This window comes from Helicoverpa armigera, chromosome 18 (genome assembly GCF_030705265.1).
Source record: "Helicoverpa armigera isolate CAAS_96S chromosome 18, ASM3070526v1, whole genome shotgun sequence".
Lineage (NCBI taxonomy): Eukaryota > Metazoa > Arthropoda > Insecta > Lepidoptera > Noctuidae > Helicoverpa > Helicoverpa armigera.
Window position 1 is genome coordinate 4902804 of NC_087137.1, and position 20897 is coordinate 4923700.

General features: G+C 35.3%; 1 protein-coding gene across 7 annotated transcripts; it reads left to right on the forward strand.

The window, feature by feature from the left end:
• The first annotated feature begins 275 nt into the window (after positions 1-275).
• On the forward strand, positions 276-20821 carry LOC110375368 (protein quick-to-court). Of its 7 annotated transcripts, none has more exons than XM_021333447.3 (6): positions 276-397; positions 15226-15493; positions 15804-16844; positions 17052-17153; positions 17531-17623; positions 18989-20821. In XM_021333447.3, exons 2-6 carry the CDS (start codon positions 15257-15259, stop codon positions 19190-19192), a joined length of 1677 nt encoding a protein of 558 aa, XP_021189122.2. In that variant the 5' UTR covers positions 276-397; positions 15226-15256; the 3' UTR covers positions 19193-20821. The 7 variants fall into 7 exon arrangements, with proteins under 7 accessions (XP_021189122.2, XP_049706151.1, XP_021189118.2 ...); XM_049850194.2 differs by lacking the exon at positions 276-397 and adding an exon at positions 9073-9178; XM_021333443.3 differs by lacking the exon at positions 276-397 and adding an exon at positions 9276-9600.
• The last annotated feature ends 76 nt before the right edge of the window (positions 20822-20897 follow it).

Below are 20897 nucleotides of genomic sequence, written 5' to 3' on the forward strand. Positions count from 1 at the left end.
AATCGCTTGTAGACTAGAGATTGAAATCAGAAATGGTTGATTTAAAGCTAATGTCCAAATTTTATCTGATCGCAGTAACGCAACTGGCAAGTGGACAGGTAACGTTCGAACGCAGCATAACTTACCAGCCAGAGCGAGTTATAAATAAAAAAAAAACTGAAGGTTGGCAGTATTCTGGTCAATTGGCTGGCTGGTTTCTGCGATGACGTAGCGCGTGCAAGGGACGCATACGCACGTGTGAGCGAGACACAAACACACTTTGTAACAATTATTTCTATGAAGCCTTATACGTAACGTATAAACGGATGGCCGAAAATCGTATAACGTCCGTGCTTTGTTCACTTTATCGTATAAGTTGCCGTAACAGGCAACACTTATGCCGCATTAATTATTACCTGTAAGTACATCTAGTATACGCTTGCTTGTATCTATGTAGCTGTTATTTTAAGTTACTTTTGCTCTACACATTTGTATTGCATTATCCTTGCGTTATGTTGCGAAAATTAATTAATTGAAAGTAGAGCTGAAGTATACAACGTTTTTAATTATGGATATGTCTTTCAATTATGTTCATACCTTCAGGAAAATTATTGCTCTACCTATGTATCAAACAACCTTTTATATACACGCGTTTCTTTCCTTAAAACTTATATGTTTACTGAAAACAATTGAAATGTACTTCATGCACTAATAATAGCAATGAAGGGTTTTATTTATGCTAAACAATATAATATGACGTTTTGTTTTTCAATATGAAAGACATCAACGTCATCACATCGGGAACATGGTACAAAACCTCAAAGAAAGAATGCATACAAGTGTGTACCTACTTATATCTATACGAAGGCTCTATCTATAGGAACTTATCTTTTGTCTCACATGAATCATAACAAAGAACCTCCTTTGTCTGACTTTCACTCAAAACTTAAACATTATACTGCGATGACGGTTTATAATTCTTAATCCTGTCTTATCAACAAAGCCACGGTTTACGTTTTTCTATTTATTAAGTAAACAATGCTACAATAATTGACAATATAGTTCACCATAGAATTTGTCAATAATGACTTAAGGGCATTGACTTTTTTGAAATTAAGCGTGTCGGTGCATCGTGCTCGATGCCCCATGCAGTGAGTGGCCTAGGCCGGGCCGTGGCGCCGCGCGGTAAAAATAGACGCACTTCGTCTCAAGATGAACTGATAGAGCCTTCGCACATTACCCTACTGCAAGCTGCCGAGGGCTTTAGTACAAATGGCGCGTTTTATACAACCTTATCATAGCTTCTTACAGTAGTTTTGAGACAAAAGAGCATCAGAAATGTTTGTGTGACTGCTTTTATGGCTGGTAATATCGGAGCTGAATTACTTACCGTGAAGTATGAAGTCATCAGTAAAATTCTACTAAAAAACTCTAAATTATTTGAAGCAAGTTTTCATCTAATTTGATAGCAACAAAGAAACAGACGGTTGAGTGAATCATGCATACATTATTCTAAATATAAATGGGATGCTTTAGGCCACTATAAATTTAAGAACGATATAAAATTATAAATTCGTTGGTCTTTAAAACAAGTTTAAAATAAACCGATAGCTATCAAAATGACATTTGAATCACAGATTTGTAAAATACTGGCCACTGATAATCTTAGCATTATCTATATCTTATAAATCAGTTACAATATTGTGCAATAATACCTTTTACAATTAATTTATCTACTGTAATAAGCTCGTATAGTTTAGTACACGCCCTAATCATATCCACAGGATCCATTAAAACATCAAAACCAAATCTTGAAACAGTAACTTAACATGTTTAAAAAGTTATACAGTTCCCTTTAATCAAACTATCCCTTCCCTTCATTATCTTTAAGCCAATTCAATTAAAAATGTTATCCTATTCGTAACTATTTCCTGTGAATAAATTGTACTGATAATTGCGTTTTATATAACAAAGTATTACATTGAATCTTTTTCGCCTTACATCTTGAATCACCTACTTACCTATCTTTTTTTCAAAAGTAAAATAGCATAATAGAGATTTCAAGCTAACTGCAGCGAACTTTTTCAAATTACATTTAATGATTTTACGCTAGTTTAAAATTGACATCTGATCAAACATTTGCAAATCACATAATTGAGATCTAAACTATCTTGTATCAGAGTTTTTAAATAGCATTTTCAATTAGTTTATCGTTTTAGGTAGGTATATTGCATACCATTTTTTTTTTACAACAAGGTTGTTTTATCACAAATCACAATGTTGGCTTACAAAGCGACCTTGAAGTTTATTACAATTGATTTCTGAGATTACTTATTATCGCCATGACGAATCGCTTTTCAATATACCTACGCCCTCCGACGTGTGCAGAAAAATTGCTTATCATGCTAATGTCATTAAAGATTTCTTGTTGCTGAAATAAAACCCTTGAATCCGATCTAAGGGAAAAGATAAACATTTTTTTTCCATAGCTTTGACTAGAGTAATGTTATAAATAAGTATTATTCTCTGTAACTTATTGTAAATGTTGTGCATACCTGTAATTGACATATTTACACTGTAAACATACGTATGAAACTAAGCAACTTGTTTAAACAATTAAACTACTTGTTTTGTAAATATGTTGTTGGTTTGCCTGAATAAATAAATTATAATCATATTCATTTTATTTTAGAATATAGGTACATGCAATTTTCACGCGGTTTTACGCGCATCCCTGGATGAATTCCAAGTCTATGTAACTTGGGAAGAGTGTAGTTTTCCAACAAAGAAATATTTTTTCAAACCGTTCCAGTAGTTTCGGAGTCTTTGGGATACAAACAAACAAAATCCTTTTATTATATTAGAATAAACGTATAAGTAATAAGTAATAATTTTTGTTTTTGTGACACTATGTTATTTTTAGAAGTTACACTACATGATTTAACATTTTTTAAAAGGTTATCAAGACAAACAACATCCAAAAAACTTTTATGCTTATCTCTTTTATCAAAATGCGGTCATATTATCGATTGCCAGATAAGTTATGATAAGCTGACACTATCGTTATCTATCGCTTGTTCGTGGGTATTACAAATATTGTGCTGCGTTTACACCATGGCTTTATAGAGCGAGCCTATTATGCCAACAAACTTGTTTGGTGACTACAAAATTGATTTAAATTATATATCTTTGTAAACCGTTGAATCAAACTTAGAGGGTACCTACATATAATACTTACCTGAATTCTGAAAAGGTAGGTAGGTGTAATAGTTTTGTTACCATATTTAAACATTTCCTTCACTCTTCTCAGAATTTCTCTCATTAACAAATACCTTTTCTCGTACAAAACCTTCAACATTAGCTAAACCTACTTATCCTTAATAAACACCTGACTATCTCTAACAATTGACAATTCATTACGCTCTACTTACATAAAATAATGAAAACGAAACTCTGAGACAACAAACTTAAGTCAAGTAGGTACCTATTGAACGTTCAAACATGCAAATGTTTTGAGAAAACACATGCAGATGTGTTAAGTTAGGTCAATGTCAGATAAGTAGGCAGTCGATTCTGTGACTCATATCTTGATTATTATGCGTAAGAATCGTAAAACCTGTTTATAAAGTCCATGTCATTTATTTGATATTTAATTTCCCTTCTGCCTACACTTTTCGATATAAAATTCATAATCATATTTCAATAACACGTCTAATAGAAAATTATAGTGTCATATAACCGTCGCCTGCTATCGAGTAAATAAGCAAATACTATTTTTAACGCACAATATAAAAATTCCTACATACTTAACTCCTTCATTTGCCTCAGTGCTGACAACTCTTAAAGATTCTAAGATACCGTCAACAGTCATTAAAAAGAAATTATAATTAATTGCTTTCATCACGAAAGATGCAGGCACCTGATACAAAGTAATTACCACATAAAACGAAAACGGCTACCACAACAAAATTTCAAATGCTTTACATACTCAGTGATCTAGATGATCGCAATACTTGCACTATACTTAGCGGCACGATCGTCCAACTCCTTCAACACGATCCGCATTATGAGGTTAGAATTTATTATCTTATCTGATGTACTTAATTATGATTGAGTCAAATGCATGAGCATGCAAATGTTCATAGCTCCCGGGAAAGGTGGAGAGAGCGCGCATTCAAGCAAGGAGCGTGGCGTTGATGTTTCTTGCGTCAATACCATAGATAACATACATAAAATAACTCGATGGCTCGTTACTTTAAAGTTGTTGATAGCCGCCCACGCAAATGCTACTGCTGTTCTATCGATCATTAAATTGACATTTCTGTATTGAAATCTCAGGCACTTCGTTTGTATCACAATGGTGGTAACGCTATCTGTTGCCCAAATTATCACAGCACTAAATTGCAAAAGTGTTTTATGATAATTTGCGTGAATCCTTTTATGCTGTTGAGTATTGAGAGTGAACATGACTGGCTAATGTAATCACCGTCACCTGTGATAAGTGAACGCACGCCATTGCTCTTCCGACTGAGAGCCCTTTCACTCGCGTATTTACATAGTCCAAACATAATAAAATAAAACTCATTGAAACCGTTTTCAAAATGTCAAGTGCTTTGTTTGGTCTATTGTCGACGTTTGACCATAAGGAACAGTCCTGGGAATCCTACAAGAGTCGTATTTCTCAATGGTTCATTGCCAATGACATTGATAAGAATACCGACCTTGAGGGTGTCAGAAGGCGAGCTATTTTGCTGAGCACTCTCAGCGATAGAACTTACAAATTAGCTGCGGCCTTAGCTTTACCAAAGCAGCTTCAAGAACTTCCGTACGATGACATCCTCACGCTACTGGACCAGCATTTTACGCCGAAACGCTGTGGGTTTGCTGACAGATACGAATTCTATGCAGCGGTGCAGCAACCTGAAGAAACCTACGCACAATGGGCGGCGAGGCTGCGAGGCCTGACAGCGCACTGCGAGTTCAGTAACGTAGAGGAAACTATCAGAGATCGCTTCGTAATGGGGATGCGTTCGGGGGCGGAGAAAGATAAACTTTTCGAACTGGATTTGAAGGAGCTCACTCTAGTCAAAGCTGTGCAAATTGCAGAAACTATGTGCAACGCTCGAGCTTCGGCTTCGGCTGCGACGCCCACGACGCCACCGATGCCTTCTACTGACCAGTCTTACAGAATCGAGGAACAAACAAAAGGCCGTCCTGAAACGCCTTTAAAAAATAATAATAGTAAAATACAGTGCCAAGTATGTGGCTTTCATAATCACAAGACATCGGACTGCCGATATGCGAAATATAAGTGCAACAATTGCAACATGGTGGGCCATTTACGTAAAATGTGTAAAAATATTTGTATCAACGCAGTTACTGCGGACAAAAGCGATGAAGAAGATGGTAAGTGCCGTACCGTGAGCCGATAACTTAAGATGGACGATGTAATATTTACTATAGAGCTGTTACAAAATATAAATACCATAAATAATATGAATCGAATAAAGAAACCTCCTCCGTTATTGCAGCCTTTGAGTCAGACCCCAGTCTTTCCAGATACCTGTATAGATTGTTAAATGTTTTGAAACAAAACTTAATGAAACGTTGAACATTTCACGAGAATGAAAGAATGTTGAAACTCACGACATTGACAATAATTACTGTTAGCATGTAAGTTTAAAAGCTATTAGCGATTTACTACAATTGATTTCAAAATACTAGTGTGGCTTTCAGCACTTGCTGTTTAAAATATTTTCTCTAGACAACCCTTCTTGTGTAAAATGTTGTATGCTGTTATTTGGTTTCACTATTTTTATTTGTAGCTAGAGATATTAAAATATTAATTTAATTTCTTTCAATATCATAAGTCATACAATTTACTTGCATACATTGCAGAACTTTGTCGTTGTTTTAATTTTAAACCCTTGCGAAGTCATAAGCCACTGGAACACAAGTTACACTAATTATTATTATCCTGCTTTACTTGCTATTTTGCTTACACATAAGAGTGAATAAATGGCGACCGTTGGGTTGCACAAAAAGTGGCCTCCACAGGCGGCAAGGTTGCTGAGCCGGTTTTGTCCAAGAGCCCACCCCGATAAATATAGGCTGTAGGCACCGCATACTTTCGTCTGATCAATAGTTAGGGATCTACTGCGAAATCTCGCGATTCCCTACTTTAAAACTATGCAAGTAGGTCTTGGAACTTTTGGATTTTATTTCACTTTTGTAGTAATATCAAGACGAGTCCTTCATATAGTATATACCTAGAGGTACTAATAAAATACACATTATTGCAATTTTTAACCATGATCACGAAAAGCAAAGACATATGAGTAAGGATTTATGCTGCATTAATAATTGTAGTAGATGATAAATACAAGGTTAACTTTAGATTGATATTGACCCTCGACTCTACCATGAGTTGGCATTTTTATGTGAACTTTGCATCATGAATTTTGCACTACAAGCCAGTTAAGAAACTGTTTTAAAAAAACTGTTTTATTATTTTACTTCATAACTGAAAGTCTGACAGTAAATGCTGCATGTTAAAACCTCATTAAACAAGACACGAGAACTTCTTTCCTTCGAAATAATATTTCAATCAAGTTTTTACAGAATATTCATAACGTTGGTTTGGCAGCAAACCAATGCGGGCTTTAGATTGGTTGGCTAGTGGTTTGATAGCAGCAAAGTTTTGAATATTGTGAAAGACCTATGTATATTTAGCAGTACCTAACTTTAATCATGACGACATACAATTCAATCAGAGATGTATGTAAATGTTAAAATAAGCTTGGAGCACCTAGCTTTAACGTTTCGTGAGAACCGATGACAAGTCTATATGAAACAAAAAACGTTGACTTTGAAAACTATGAAAGGCCAGCGCACTGGATTTTAGATTAGCAGCAAAGGCTTTATTACCGAAGTGGCAGTGACGCATTTGGTGGGCCGCATCTTCTACCAGTTACCTTTTGGTACGAGCGAGTATTGGAGCAATGCAGTATACGGTAGCCATTTTATGAACAAGTTTGAGTGTATGTATGTAGCAAGGTTTCCTACAATGTTGCTTGAATCATCTTTTAAAAGTAACCTTATATTACTGATGATGAAATGTATTTTCAATATATGTCCTCGATCCAGCACCTACTTAGTGCAGACACTTGCACGTTTTTGCAAGACATTCATTATATAAAGGAAATAAAGAGATTGCAATCCTAATTAAAACAATGAGTCATCTAGAGGTATATTTAATTTCAATAGACCTACTTTTAAGCTGCAAATCATAGATACTAAATGCTTTAGAAACAAATGGGCACATACTTGTAATTCTCAAGATTCTGGCGAAACCGAACGTGTTCTCCTACGAATGCATTAATAGCAAACCGGTGTAATTCTAGGTTTGTTTTTAATACAGGTGGGTGTACGATAAGTTCCAGTCGGTGCTCATAGCAAGCATTCTATTCTGGAACGAATTCGTTTAATACTATTTATTTTCAATTCAAGAGCCTTTGTCTCGGTGTGTGGTCATATGATTGCAAAAACTTGCCCCGTTTCAACTAACAAGACGTTCTAAGACCTTCATAAACAATTTAAGAAATAAAAAGAAATAGACATTCCGACAACAAGGTTTCATAACATAATATTGATGTTATATTAACTGTCAGTTACTCTAACGAACAGCCAATTATGAAACTGAAATGAAACCAACAAGAAGATCTTAAGGTTTCATGGAAATGGTTTCTTGCTTTTCCTGGTTAGTGCAAGGCTAAACCGCTACCATACTATCGGGCCACAAAGAATCAATAAATGGGTCTTCAGATTCATTCATGACTTCCAACGAATGATTCAAGTTTTTTTAATGCCGAGTCCGTCTCGCTGGCTGAACCCACCGCGTGCAAAGCTGCTACAATTTTAACAATATCGATTTTTACCAACTGAACATTTTGAAGCCAAAGCCTTATATAACAGTTCAGCACCATTCTTTAATGTTGTACTCATTTTATTGGCCATTTGCCTAACGTTGATTACCTACTTTATGTAATGCTAGTGATTGTTCGCGATGTCGTCGACAATCATCAAATTCGTAGTTTTTCGCACAGTTACAGTGAAAACCTAGGCTTAAGTTAGGAACTAAACAAAACGAAAGTTAATGACACTACATACTTTTTATGTGTTTATGTATGTGTTGTGGTCTCGTGATATTTTTATGGAATCGGATTAAAAATTATTTATCCAGTTTAAGTTTATTTGATAACTTTGTTTGTGTAAGATAACGTAAGATTTACTATGGGTTAATATAATAAAGATAAAAATCAAGACTTGACATTTGATATCCTAGATTATAATAAAGAAGCATCGTTGGTGAAGTCCGTGGATTTTGTACCTGCTTCGAGGGTCATAAACTGCATGTACATAACACGCAGGAAGTGTGTTAATTAAGGAGCGAAATACGTAATAATATGTTGCACTTAGGCAATTAGCGCAGTGAATGGTCCAAGGCGAAATACATGAAATATTATGATGGATGTTAAAAAATACTGAGTAGGTTATGCGTTCAATTACGAAAATTCCGACGTCTAAGCAGAAAAACCTACGCAAATATTTGAAATATTCAGTTTCAAGCTATTATATAACAAGCTCTATTTATAATGAAACCCGCTAAATTTACTGCGACATAATTAAATGTAAATATAACAAATTAGAAACTTTCATGCAATCGCGCCCGTTTACCCGTGGAACATGTTTTCATCGTTATCAGAGTATGTCGCCATTACTGTGCCAGAACAAACTAGCCGCCAATCCATCCGCGCTCGAGTGACAATGTAGTTGCTGATCGTTTATGAATTACCAGTATTGGCATTTTTATAATCATAACATATAAATAACTGCGTCATTTAAAACAATAACAATACGCTAGATACATTATGCTTCTACCTTCCTGGCTACGCCGTAGCTGAGCTACGTGGTCTCTTTCTGGAATAAGAATCTTTCTCATTTTGATAACGAAAAGAAAAGTAGGGCACAACATGATACATGCTGAATCTTGATAATAAAGTAACAGAACTACCTGGTAGTGGCTCTTACATAATGCCGACTGCAACTAGAGCGGACGTTGCAGCGCAATAACACCACCAGATGGCGCATCAAGCACTGGCTCTCGAGACATCGGCGTCTCGCTGCTCTAACAAAAAAGGTAACGGGTTCATTTCTTAGATTCGCGTTTTTATGCGTTTCCAGCAGGTATTGTGTTGTAATGTAAGTGAGTACAATGGAGTAGATTCGGCGAGGCAGGCGTTGCGACAACGTGTCCGCAGAGGGGCGCTGGCGGCGGCGGCAGCACACCGTGAACAAACATTGACCAAGCACGCACTGCGCTCCGGGCCTCGACAACTTGCCGCAACATTCTTAGCGTAAAAGTTAACGTGGATGGTTTACTCTATGTAATTTGCGATGTTCGAGTTGATACTAAGTTTTCCCTTCGACGACGATTGTGCGACCGACTTGTGACGTATTCCGAACTGCCTTTGTGCGATACGATGTGTTTTGCTCATGTTGCTACGAGAATGTTTTCTCTGAATTCCAAGGAGATTGGAAAATTCGTGCAAGATGCAATTAGTGAGTATGATTGATTTAATTTCACTTTCAACGGGCAATAAATAATGTTTCACTGTCGACGGTGAGACCCGAGACACTTTCCGTGAGACTGTGCATCCGGTAAGTTTTTTGAACTTATTTAAACAACAAATCTCTGATGGTGAATTGAATATTTATATGTGACGTTTAGTATGCAAGCAGCATTAAAAACAAAACAAATTATTCGATCCTGAATATTCGTATTCGTATATAACGTGAGAATGTTCCTTTTTTTGCTGCATCATAATAAATAATTATATTATCTCTGTATAAGTATATACTTACTAGAGTAATTTCATATAATTAAAATGGCCTTGAACATGATTTAACAACGTCTCAAATTACAAGTCCATTGACGAAACCATACAATTTGAAAAAAACTAAGTAAACCATAGCAGATAGTGCAAAAAATAGAGAGTTTACAGTTTACGCGGAAATCAGTCTACTTGTTCATGACGTTATTATAATTTCAGCGTGTGGCATCCAAACAAAATCGATTGAGCGTAAACTTTACTCATAAAATTGTTTAATTGAAGGCTTTTTACCTTTACAATTTCTACCTCCACACACGAATATTACGTCCTTATGTGATATTAATTGCATCCAAATTCATTATCGAACGTGCAGCTAAGGAACGTAAAATACCTATCATTATGTATCACGAATCGACCGTTACAAACTGATAAACTGATTTCAATGCGGTTTCAAAACAATTGATTGAACGCTTCATTGTTCGGTCACGTAAAACAGTTATGCATCATTTTTGAGGCGATTTGTTGATTAATTTTAAACAACAAACAACTTAAATATTACTATCCGTTTTCTCGCGATTCCAACTTTGTCCCGAGGGAACTTGCGCCCGTACTCCGATAAAATATAGAATAAAACAAACAAAAAATGATTCCACTTTATTACTTTTGTAAATACAGATTTCAAACATTAAGTCTCAATTTTCATAAACATCTAAAGAAAAACATACATTTCCCACGATACGTTTCATAGTGTTTTCGTTTCACTCTGTTTTCTAAAAGATACTTATGTTATGTAGGTTTCATTTCGATAGAGGCCTCTATCAGATCACGCTACCCATAACGACCCGGCCAGAGTAGATAGCCAGTAGGGTTGGAAAATTGCTTTTCCAGCTACCATTAGTACCTACCTACGTACCTATTTCTATATATGTGAACTTACTGGCTGATAGGATATTCGTTATACCTACCTATGACTGTATTACCTACTTTGTTGTCTTCATTTGTTAGTACGGAATATATTTAGTGCAGTATTACTAAGTAATATGTGTTTAGTTACGTATAGAATGACACCGAATGAGTGATTTATGATAGGTTGCACCCGCATGGTAGTAGATTATACCTGCTTATGTCATGCAACATAATTTCAAAATGCATTTTCCTGAGAATCCTAGCTTGCGTAAAGAAGTATAAGTCTTACATCGTTATTTCTGACTTTTTGTAGCGTAGAATAGATAGAGTGCGTACCTTTCTTAGTATTAATTGTTATTCAGAAAAACTAAGTCAAGTGTGAGTGCTTATTTTGTGTTTTATTTATTAATGAGGTAAGGTTTTGTTTCGTATGCTTGTCTTTAGTTATTAACACCTTTTTAGAAGCGGATTTTTGTCATTTCAATCAGTCATAGACACATTTGTAGCCGGCCTTTCAAACTATACGAAAATCGCTAATTAACTTATACATTACGTCCTATACTTTTCTAGTATGCCGCATTTACTAACAGTTCTGTGTACTAGCAGTTGGCCGAACTCCAAGTAAATCACAGGAAACATTTTGTTCCCTAATGGCTAATTCCAACCATAAGTTAAGCGAAAAAAAAATGATTGATGTCGGTTTATTGGTCTAGAAATCGGCACACGTCATTCAATTGTCGTCCTAGATATTGATCGCGGAATAACAATTAGATACATACATAGGTGTAGGTAGGTACTATTGTACCTTCCATGTCCACACACTGTAGTTTAGCAAACATTTTGATTAGTCAACTATCTAACATATTACTTATATGTTACTTAAACTTTAAACTATTTTTTTCTAGCTTTCATAAAGTGTTAATTAGACTACAAAGTTATTACTCATTATTACGTTACTGTGCCAAATATTGGAGCCATTTTTTGCGACCCGTACAAAATTCGAAGTTTGAAATATTGAACCCAATCATGGCTAACATAGACTAGAAGTGCCCCTTTTTTATCCTCAGTGTATACAAAGTCTACTTCTGTTTTAAATTTAATCCTTTACGGATGCAAGAACAACTAAATTATTAATTAGAGATTCGTGTTAAATAATAAACATATAATTAGTTTTATAATTGCATTTGCGTTAACTTTCTAATATCAAGGTTTGTGTTGATTTAAAGCATAGGTATATCTAATTACCTACTTACCTATATAATCTCCACGGTACCTATTTGATTGATTTGAGGAACCAAGTAATTGATTTTACTTCTTTAGATACTGAAATTGTGTTCACAAATACAAGTCGTACGTGATATTCAATTTATTTAAAAAGGTCAAACAAACTGCTGATTCGTTGTTTCTTTGTGCTGTTAAACCACGTATAGAACTCATATTTATATTGAACAGCTACTGTTTCGATCTTCGGGGCTATGATAAAAATAGGTAGATTGACGTCAGAGAGAGTCTATGCTAAGGGTTGGCGCTCCCCTACCATTGTACTACCTCTTGCTATACATAGGTATTATATTATTAAGAACTCCAACTGTACAATAAAATCAAGTAAGTAGGTTCATTCATTCATTGTTTACTAACAAATTCGAATCAACAACTTTATAAGAATACACAAACATACAAACATTGTTAATCACATTACGATTTCATGCATCTTCACGCGTTTATCTCGTTTATCTCTATTAAACCTTGCATAATTTTATTGTAAGCAACACTAATATTCTGCCGAAATGGTTCCTACTACCTATGCACATGCCGGTGACATGCAGTGATTGGGACCAAAAGGGGTATTAAGTTCAAAGCACCTTAACTTAACACCAAGTAGGTAATAAATAGGTACTACCTAAGTAGGTACTAGTAACTTGGTCAAGTAATTTCTTACAAAACTCAATTTCAACACTGTATTACGAATATTTACTACGCTACAAAAGCAGTCTAACGGTTCAGTGACCAATTGCGGCGAAGCATTTATTTTCAATGGAAGTGAATTTTGAACAAGCCTGACACTCTGTTTGTCTGTTCCGGTTCAATCTTCAAAATGGCTGGGTACCTATAGACTTACAAAAAACCAAAGTTTCGGAAAAGAGTAATGGACTGCAAACATAAATTAAAATTCACCTTTGGTAGATACAGACCTCCTTCCTTATTCATAGAATTTTATAGAAGAGGTGTCTCCTAGAAGAGCAGTTAATGCTAAAAAAGTTTGCCAATAAAAAGTAAAACAACTTAACTGTATGAGACATGAACAAAGCTATAGAAAATTAGAATTGCGTAGTGAAGTCAAACGCCTGCCAGGAAATTAATCAGATGGTGAGAAATCGACAAGTTTTTGTAAGCACTTTGAAACTTGTTATGAACGCAAAAAGTTTTAAGTACTAAACAATTCATGAGAGATAATTACCAACTGAATCAATCCGTATGAAAGAACTAGCAGCTATTTATTTTTCATTGTCAAATCTATGGTCAAATCGTAACAGGGAGTGTAATAGAGTGGTTGTTGTAACTAAATAGAAAATATAGGCCCCTTTTGACCTATATTATCTACCTCTAAATTCACTATCCTTGGTCGACGTCTTCGACAACCTCAAAAATAGGGTTTAATATTTTTGTACATCCATTCAAATTAAACATAAGCTCTACTAAATCTCAGTTATGCCATAAATATGTCTAGGTACGGAGCAATGCCGGTCTAATTATACATAAGTTCTTCTCATAATGTTTGTAAGTAGATAATAATTTTTAACCGAGTTGTGCAACGGTGAATGGTGTCGTAATAATTCGTCTACAAGCACTGTTATATCGGCTCCTCCACACTTACCTAGGCAGCTCGGTACCTATTGTACAATTTCAAGCATTATAAAGTTTAAGTATCAAACATTTTTATTTTGACTTATACATAAGCACAGATTACTAACATAAGGCAATTAAATTGCTACAAATAAATTACCTAAGTATGGTCACCAGAGGGTTCTTAATACCTATATTTTTTTTTTTAATTTCAGGGTAATTTAAAAATCTACTTATATTTAAATGTAATTGCTAATGATAAGTACGTCTGAGTTGAGGCCTTAGACGACAGTTTACCTAAACAGCACTCAAAAACTGCCAATTCTATTCTAAAACGTAAAAAAACTACTTGTTTGTATTATTGTTAAACGCAACCCATTTCCCGCAAACAAATTCCGCTTCAATTTATAATTGCATACCTTACTTACCTATTTACCTACTTCTTCAAATTAAGTAGACAGGTATGTGTTTAAAATGTAGGAAGTAGGTAGATAAATATAAGCGTTGCGCCAGTTGCGCTACGTGCATGCAGTTTTATATTCGCGAAGGACAGTTTTCCACGTTCCATGCGGGAACTGGGTCACTTTTGGAGGCCTGGGAAAGTGCTCGAACGCTTTGTTTTTTTGTATGTCAGTATGAATACTATGAATAGTGCTGAGAACGCAAAGTTAGTACCTATTGTAGCAAAATAGACAACAAACTGTCTGAACAAATATTATTTTAGTTGGTTTGTATGAGTATTATTTGCAGGTAAGTTTAAGAATAACTACCTCACTGTCAGCGAATTAAAAGCAGCATTTAACTTCTAGTGCTTAACACGTCAACACCTTTATAGTTTCTGAAGTGAATTGAAGGACGTGATATTTGTGTCACATTTTTAAGTAGGTGCCTAAATATATTATTAACAACCTAAAATACAGCAATTAGGTACTAGGCACAAAAACAAGTTCAAAACGTATAATAATTAAATATTGCATTCCAAAAGGCGCCAAAAATGTTTGTACCTTTGCTTTATTGTTATGCTCCTGCTACACCTGCGTTAGCGTTAACGTTAATGTCAATGGCCAACTACGCGTTACTTATTGCATTAAAAATGCGTGTTGGCTACACTTACGCAAAGAGTTAATCCCTCATGAAGTAACGCGTTAACATACATTAAAGAGATTAAACTCAGACACACAAAATAATTCTAAAAACTAAAGCTTTCTCATTTGACCATTCCATTACCGTGCTCGTAAAATGCAGTTACAACTTAAACAAAGTATCTACACTCGTCCTTGCATGCGTGCAATGAGATGGCATTAATGTAGCCAACATCACTTAGCGCTATAAGCTACGCACTAAAACCCTTTGATGCGTCCAAAAAACCGACACCCGAGTTATCGCTTAACGTTTAATGCTATTTATATTGCCATTAGTATAAATTGACATTAAAACGTTGGCCACATCTGCGTAATGCCAAAATTTAACGCGTTAAGACGCAGGTGGAGCAGTAGCATTATGAAAAAATACTGTGCTGAAAAAGAAATGTCACAGATTAGATTACGTTTAGTTGCCGCGCGGCGTGAATGTGTCTCAGACAGCTGTTTTATTTATCTTCCAGTACACTACGCTGATGTGAATTATTGAAGAAAATGAACAGGAATTATAGTAGAAGGGTCGCTGACTTCCACGATGAACATTGCTGCGCGGGTAATGTCACCGGGAACTTCCGACGCAGCTCCTCATTGCGGCTGCGCGGGGAGAAAATGGTGCAGCGCTCGCCTTTAGCAACGCGGAAATTAATACCAATAATCACGGAAAATACACACCAGAAACAGCGCAGCGATGTGCCACGACTCCAGGAGCCTGGCCATCGCCAGCGGAGCCATGTGAGTAGCCTTCAACTCTTGTGATAACGTATCTATAAAACATGTTCATTACCGACTGTAGTCAAGCCACGCATATGTTAAATAATTTATAACATCATTCCAAACTGGTTAGACATTGTATACAATTTGTTTTGATCGTCGTTTTGTTTGTAAACCTAGATAAATTTAACACTTTACAAGATGCCAACTCATAAATAGAATCTGCTCAAGCATTTGTTTTCAAACAGTCATGTCAAGTACATCCAAAAATAGACTTAACAAAGTATTATTACTCTGACCTAATTCTCACACCTCTATTCTTATCTTTCAGTCATTTAATTCAAATCCTCTACAAAAGCCAAAAAAGTCCTGCTTAAAAACAGAGAGTGGTCTGGACAGGAAGTTGAGTATGACTGACTCTGCTCACACTCCGCCTGGCTCTCCAGAAGACTTACCTGATGATGAATCACTGCACAGTTATGGAAGTGCTGCCACCGCTGCATCTGTTGATGCAGGGTATGCACCTTTCAATGGAACAACATTTAGTGGAAGATCTATGCGTTATGTGTTACATTGCTCATCACATGCTGGCCTCGCTGGGGAAGAATATCTAACACCAACTCAGCGTGCACAGAAACAAATAAGAAGACTCAAAAATCTCCTCAGCCAAGCCAAGAAAGACCTTGAGAAAAAGGATAGTGAAATATTCCAACTCACTAAAGAAGTTGTAGAACTACGACTCTATAAGGCATCAATATGTTCACCTGATGAAAAATCCAACTCCAGCGAGATAGTCACAATTAGAGAGAATGCTGATGAAGCATCCATTGAGCAAGACAGCCCTAAACATGGGGATGCTTGCAGATCATTTGACATCACTGATAGTCCATTGTTCAAAAACCAAACACCAACAAGATGTCGCAATGAAATGCAGGGCTCTTTCACTGACTCTGGGCATTTTGACGATCTCACAAATTCATCATTACATTCCAAAGAATCTGTGCATATGTTAACACATGAGGCGTCCTGTATGACTGAGATAGGAGATGGAGATGAGGAGCGTCGTAGTTTAATATCATATTACGAGAAGAAGATAGAAGATATAATAAGGGCTCATGTTGGAGAGACACAAGAGATGAAGAAACAGCATAATGATAAAGTAGAGGGCTTGCTGCAAAAGCTTGCCGATGTGAACACCCGGTATTGTGAACTTTTGCCCAACTATGAGCAAGCAAAAGAGAGGATCCACTCTCTAGAGAAGCAGCTGGAGGAGGTCAGCAAGCAGCTTCAGGAGGAGGAGACCAGACACCGCTCCATCTATCTGCAGATGTACAACAAGGGGGTTGAGGCTGCTAAGTTTGAGCTCGACAAGGTAATTATTTATTTATATTTTGCCCTGACTGTACTGCTTTTGTTTTGTTACCCTTACAACAGTTGTACCCTTAAAACAGTGTGCAAATAGCAGCAACACAAACACAGTTGTTCACAGCTTTGATTATATTTTCCTTTTTTATAATATCAGTTGAATCTGTAAATCCTACGTAAATTGGTGAGTGAACAAGTATGTATAATGTTGCAGGATAATGGACCTGGTACTTCTCAGGGGCAAGTTAGCCGCGTGTCCGTGGAGGAACTACTGGAGCAGTTGCAGATTACTCAGACCGAGCTCGAGAAAGTTCGAGTGAGTTACTCTCCCCATATCCTTCCTGTCCTAAATATATCACACAAATATTGTAAAATCACATTGAAAATTATCCCACTGTAGCTCAATTTTCTTGAGCATGTAATTTTTTAAAGATTAAACCAAAGGATATTTTTCACAGTGATAACTTCAACATTCTCACTATCCTGTTCTAAAATCATTCTCAAACTCTAACATTTCAATTTAAACTAATCTATCTACTATCTTTAGAAATAGAAAGAGATACAATCACCATTTTGAAGTTGATTAACAGTTTTGATTCTGATTAACCCACAGCATTGTACACGGAATTAGTGTTAGTGTGTGCATGTAGTGGCCATTAACATATGCCAGCTTTAACGTGTAGTGCATTGCAGGACACGGCATTCACAGAGGACCGATCAGCAAAGTCACAAGTACTACTAAGTGCAAAGGAGGCTGTTTCTTTATGGGTCCTAGGAGCTCGAAAGGTTGGATTTTTATACCGGACCAGCAGCGCTCGCTGCTGAACACATTTTCTTATTATTTTTTTGTATATTACACCCTGCTTCCCTACACAGGCTATTAGGAGAAATGTTAATTGTGTTTAATTCATTTATACATTGTTACATACCTACCTGATATTTTTAATTTCATGTTCCTTTAAGGTTTTGGACTTAAATGTTGTAGGTATTGTAGGATTTTTCTTTTAAAATTGTGTTATAATGATTTGTTGATTTTGTTTATACCTACTTGCAGATTTAGTTTTTTTAATTGTAAATAGTTTCATAGGTTGTAGTGGTATGGTATTGATAGAGCTTACAACTAATTTTCACTCTTTAGCAAGGCTTCCTTTGGTAATAACTAACCCGTTTTAATATATTTTAATTTAATTCTGCCTAACCTTAGCTTCGCATGTAACCTACTTGGTTGAAACAGCCTCTTTTGGTTTTGGGTTATCTTATGAACCTACTTTTTGATTATTATTTTTAAGTAAAATGTATGGACAGCTGCATTAATTAGTTACTACTTATTGACGCATTTAATACATTCGAATGGCCTAATTAATGCAGGTGTCGGACAATGGTTTTATTTACGTAGTTTTGAGTTCTGGTAATTAGTAGAAATTGTAATTATGTTTATTTCTATTTCTACCTAAGTCTGATTTCACACTACCATATTTTTCACGTCTAAGTTGGGTTTAGCATACTCGCGCTTGCTATACAGTGATTATGCGCTGCAAAAACCCTGACGAGCATCCATACTTATAAAACCGAATGCATAGGCCTGACAAATCCGGTGGTTAGAAATCACTAGTGTATACCTACTAATATTATAAAGCCGATAAGTTTGTTTGTTTGTTTGATTGGACGCTCTTAGGATCTGCTGGCCTGATGTAAAAAAATATTACAATGTTAAATAACTCTTTTTATCAGAGTGCACAAATAGATGCTTCGGGACACGGTCGAAGCGGGAAATAGCTTGTATAGTAGTAGAATTAAAAAGTGTTTTCATGTTTTAAATTATCACAAGTCTTTTTTGGCTGAGTCTATCTGAGTATCTGTCTTCATTTATTGTATAAAGCCTCAAATCACAGTATGCAATGTTTTGCAAAGGTTACAGCTTTCCACATTTCACGCCGCTTATTACACGGTATTTAAAGACTATTGAAATGTTTTTGTAAACGTTTGATTCAATGTTTTGAAAACATTAAGAAACAGATACATATATTTTGGACTTGTGATTAACCCAAAAACAGATTTGTGTAAACAGTTCTAACATAGCAGTTTGTAGAAAAATGCATGCACCCACACTTCATCCAAATAAAGATACTCACAAGATGTTATTTATTTCAGGCAATGTACCGTCGCATTGTCCAGTCGCAGAAGGGTAACAAGACCAACGTAGATCCAGAAGTGACATTGCAGTTCCTTAAATCGGCTATCTATTACTTCCTTACGGACCCTGAGAACCACCAGGGACACCTCAACGCTATCGAGAACATACTTGGCTTCACCGATGCAGAAAAGAAGAATATACGCAAAGCAAGGACATCGTAGAAAAGACTGCTGTGAACGTGTGATATGACATTATTACTAGATAATTTTGTTACTATTTAGATAGGTCTTATTTTATTATTTGTCGTCTGGGACGAGGTAGCTCATATAGGTTACAATTTAGGTAACTAGTTGTGTGCACATACGGTACTTATAAGTCGCGTCTAAACGGTATAAGTTTGCACATAATCATAAGTTTTTCTTTGTTTTTTTAACGTTTGTTATTTTTTTGGTTGTGTATATCTACTTACAGTTTCTAATTTGCTAGGTTTTAAACCGAATTTATTTCTACATTGTGATTTTTTAAATATTTAGTTTGTAAGCACCAAAGATCGAGTTTTCTGTAATAAAATCGTGCAATTTTTACTTAAAAATAAGCTAACAGCGGCCAATCTTTTATACTGGGCTGCTTTAGAATAAGTGTTAAAATTATGTTCCTTTTGGTGTTGATTTCCTATCTTTTTGATTTTTACTATGCATGCTGGTCAGCATTTTTATATGATTTAGAATGGCTATGATAACTAAATTAATTAAATTACCTGAATCAAAAATACCGGGTCTATAACAACTTTTTGAAAACAACTTAATTTCCAAAATCAAGACTGCTGTGAGAAAATGGTATAAGTATCTGTAATACAAAGTCATCTTGAAATTCAGTTTATGACATTCCAGTAACAACAAATTATTCTCACTAAGATAATGGAAATGATAATATGCAAATAATACTGAAGATATTTTTTATGAAAACGTTATTATACATTTGTATCAAATTACTATCCACATCTTTTAATTCTTTATGTAAAGAAGCGTTTGCTCTGCAATGGAATGTAGGCACAGTATTATTTATTTATTATAGATGATAAAATACCAAGTTTAATTGCAGAGCAAGCTATCTTTATACCGTCACCTTTAGCTAGAAGATCATAAGATTTATCTTCGGTTATTTGGATTCACTCGAATATTGAAATACGACCATTTTATGTAAGTATATGTGTTTAAGTACTTAATCAATTTATTCTTGCCACTCATAAAGTTGCATCTGTGATTAAATGTACCTTACGATGATGACAATGCATAATAATTTTGTTCACCTTTATTGAGGATAAGTATACTTTGTATGTTCCATTCGTTTTTCGTCATAATTTGTTTTTCACACTTCATCTCATACGACACTCTTTACAGTTTGAAATTTTCAAAAACATGTACTAAGCATGTTTTTTCTGTTAATGTCAAACTGAAGAGATACAAGCGACTTCATATTTTCTTCATAGAATTTTAAGTATATTTTATTTCACTAAACTATCGAATGGAATCTTTTGCATAATATTTTGTTAACGTTTTTCTTTTACAAACTAATATATGCAAATTATATGTTGTTACATTTTATCTTGCCTCTATAAATAAATTAGGATCGCGTATGCAGTGATACTAAGCTATTTTGATAGCATTGTTAACGTCCAATAGTTATACAAATCTTGTACAATAGGTATCGTAGATTTGTAATATTTTAATTTACTATAGATTTTATCACTAGTAAATAAAATACATGACATTCATTACACAGGTAATACAAGTATTTCTGGGACACTAAGTTGCTTGCTTTGGTTCTCAATTATATGGTAAATGGATAATTATGGTTTTTATTTTCCTCCTCGTTACACATTAACCTCAGGTTCATGACCCTATTCTATGGGATCCGCAACAATGT

Excerpts from the sequence above, each read along its gene's own strand:
- LOC110375368 (XM_021333447.3), top strand. The coding sequence starts at position 15,257 with ATGAACAGGAATTATAGTAGAAGGGTCGCTGACTTCCACGATGAACAT. Across the intron at positions 15,494-15,803 it reads GCCATCGCCAGCGGAGCCAT|TCATTTAATTCAAATCCTCT; the intron begins GTGAGTAGCCTT and ends CTTATCTTTCAG. Across the intron at positions 17,624-18,988 it reads GGGTCCTAGGAGCTCGAAAG|GCAATGTACCGTCGCATTGT; the intron begins GTTGGATTTTTA and ends TATTTATTTCAG.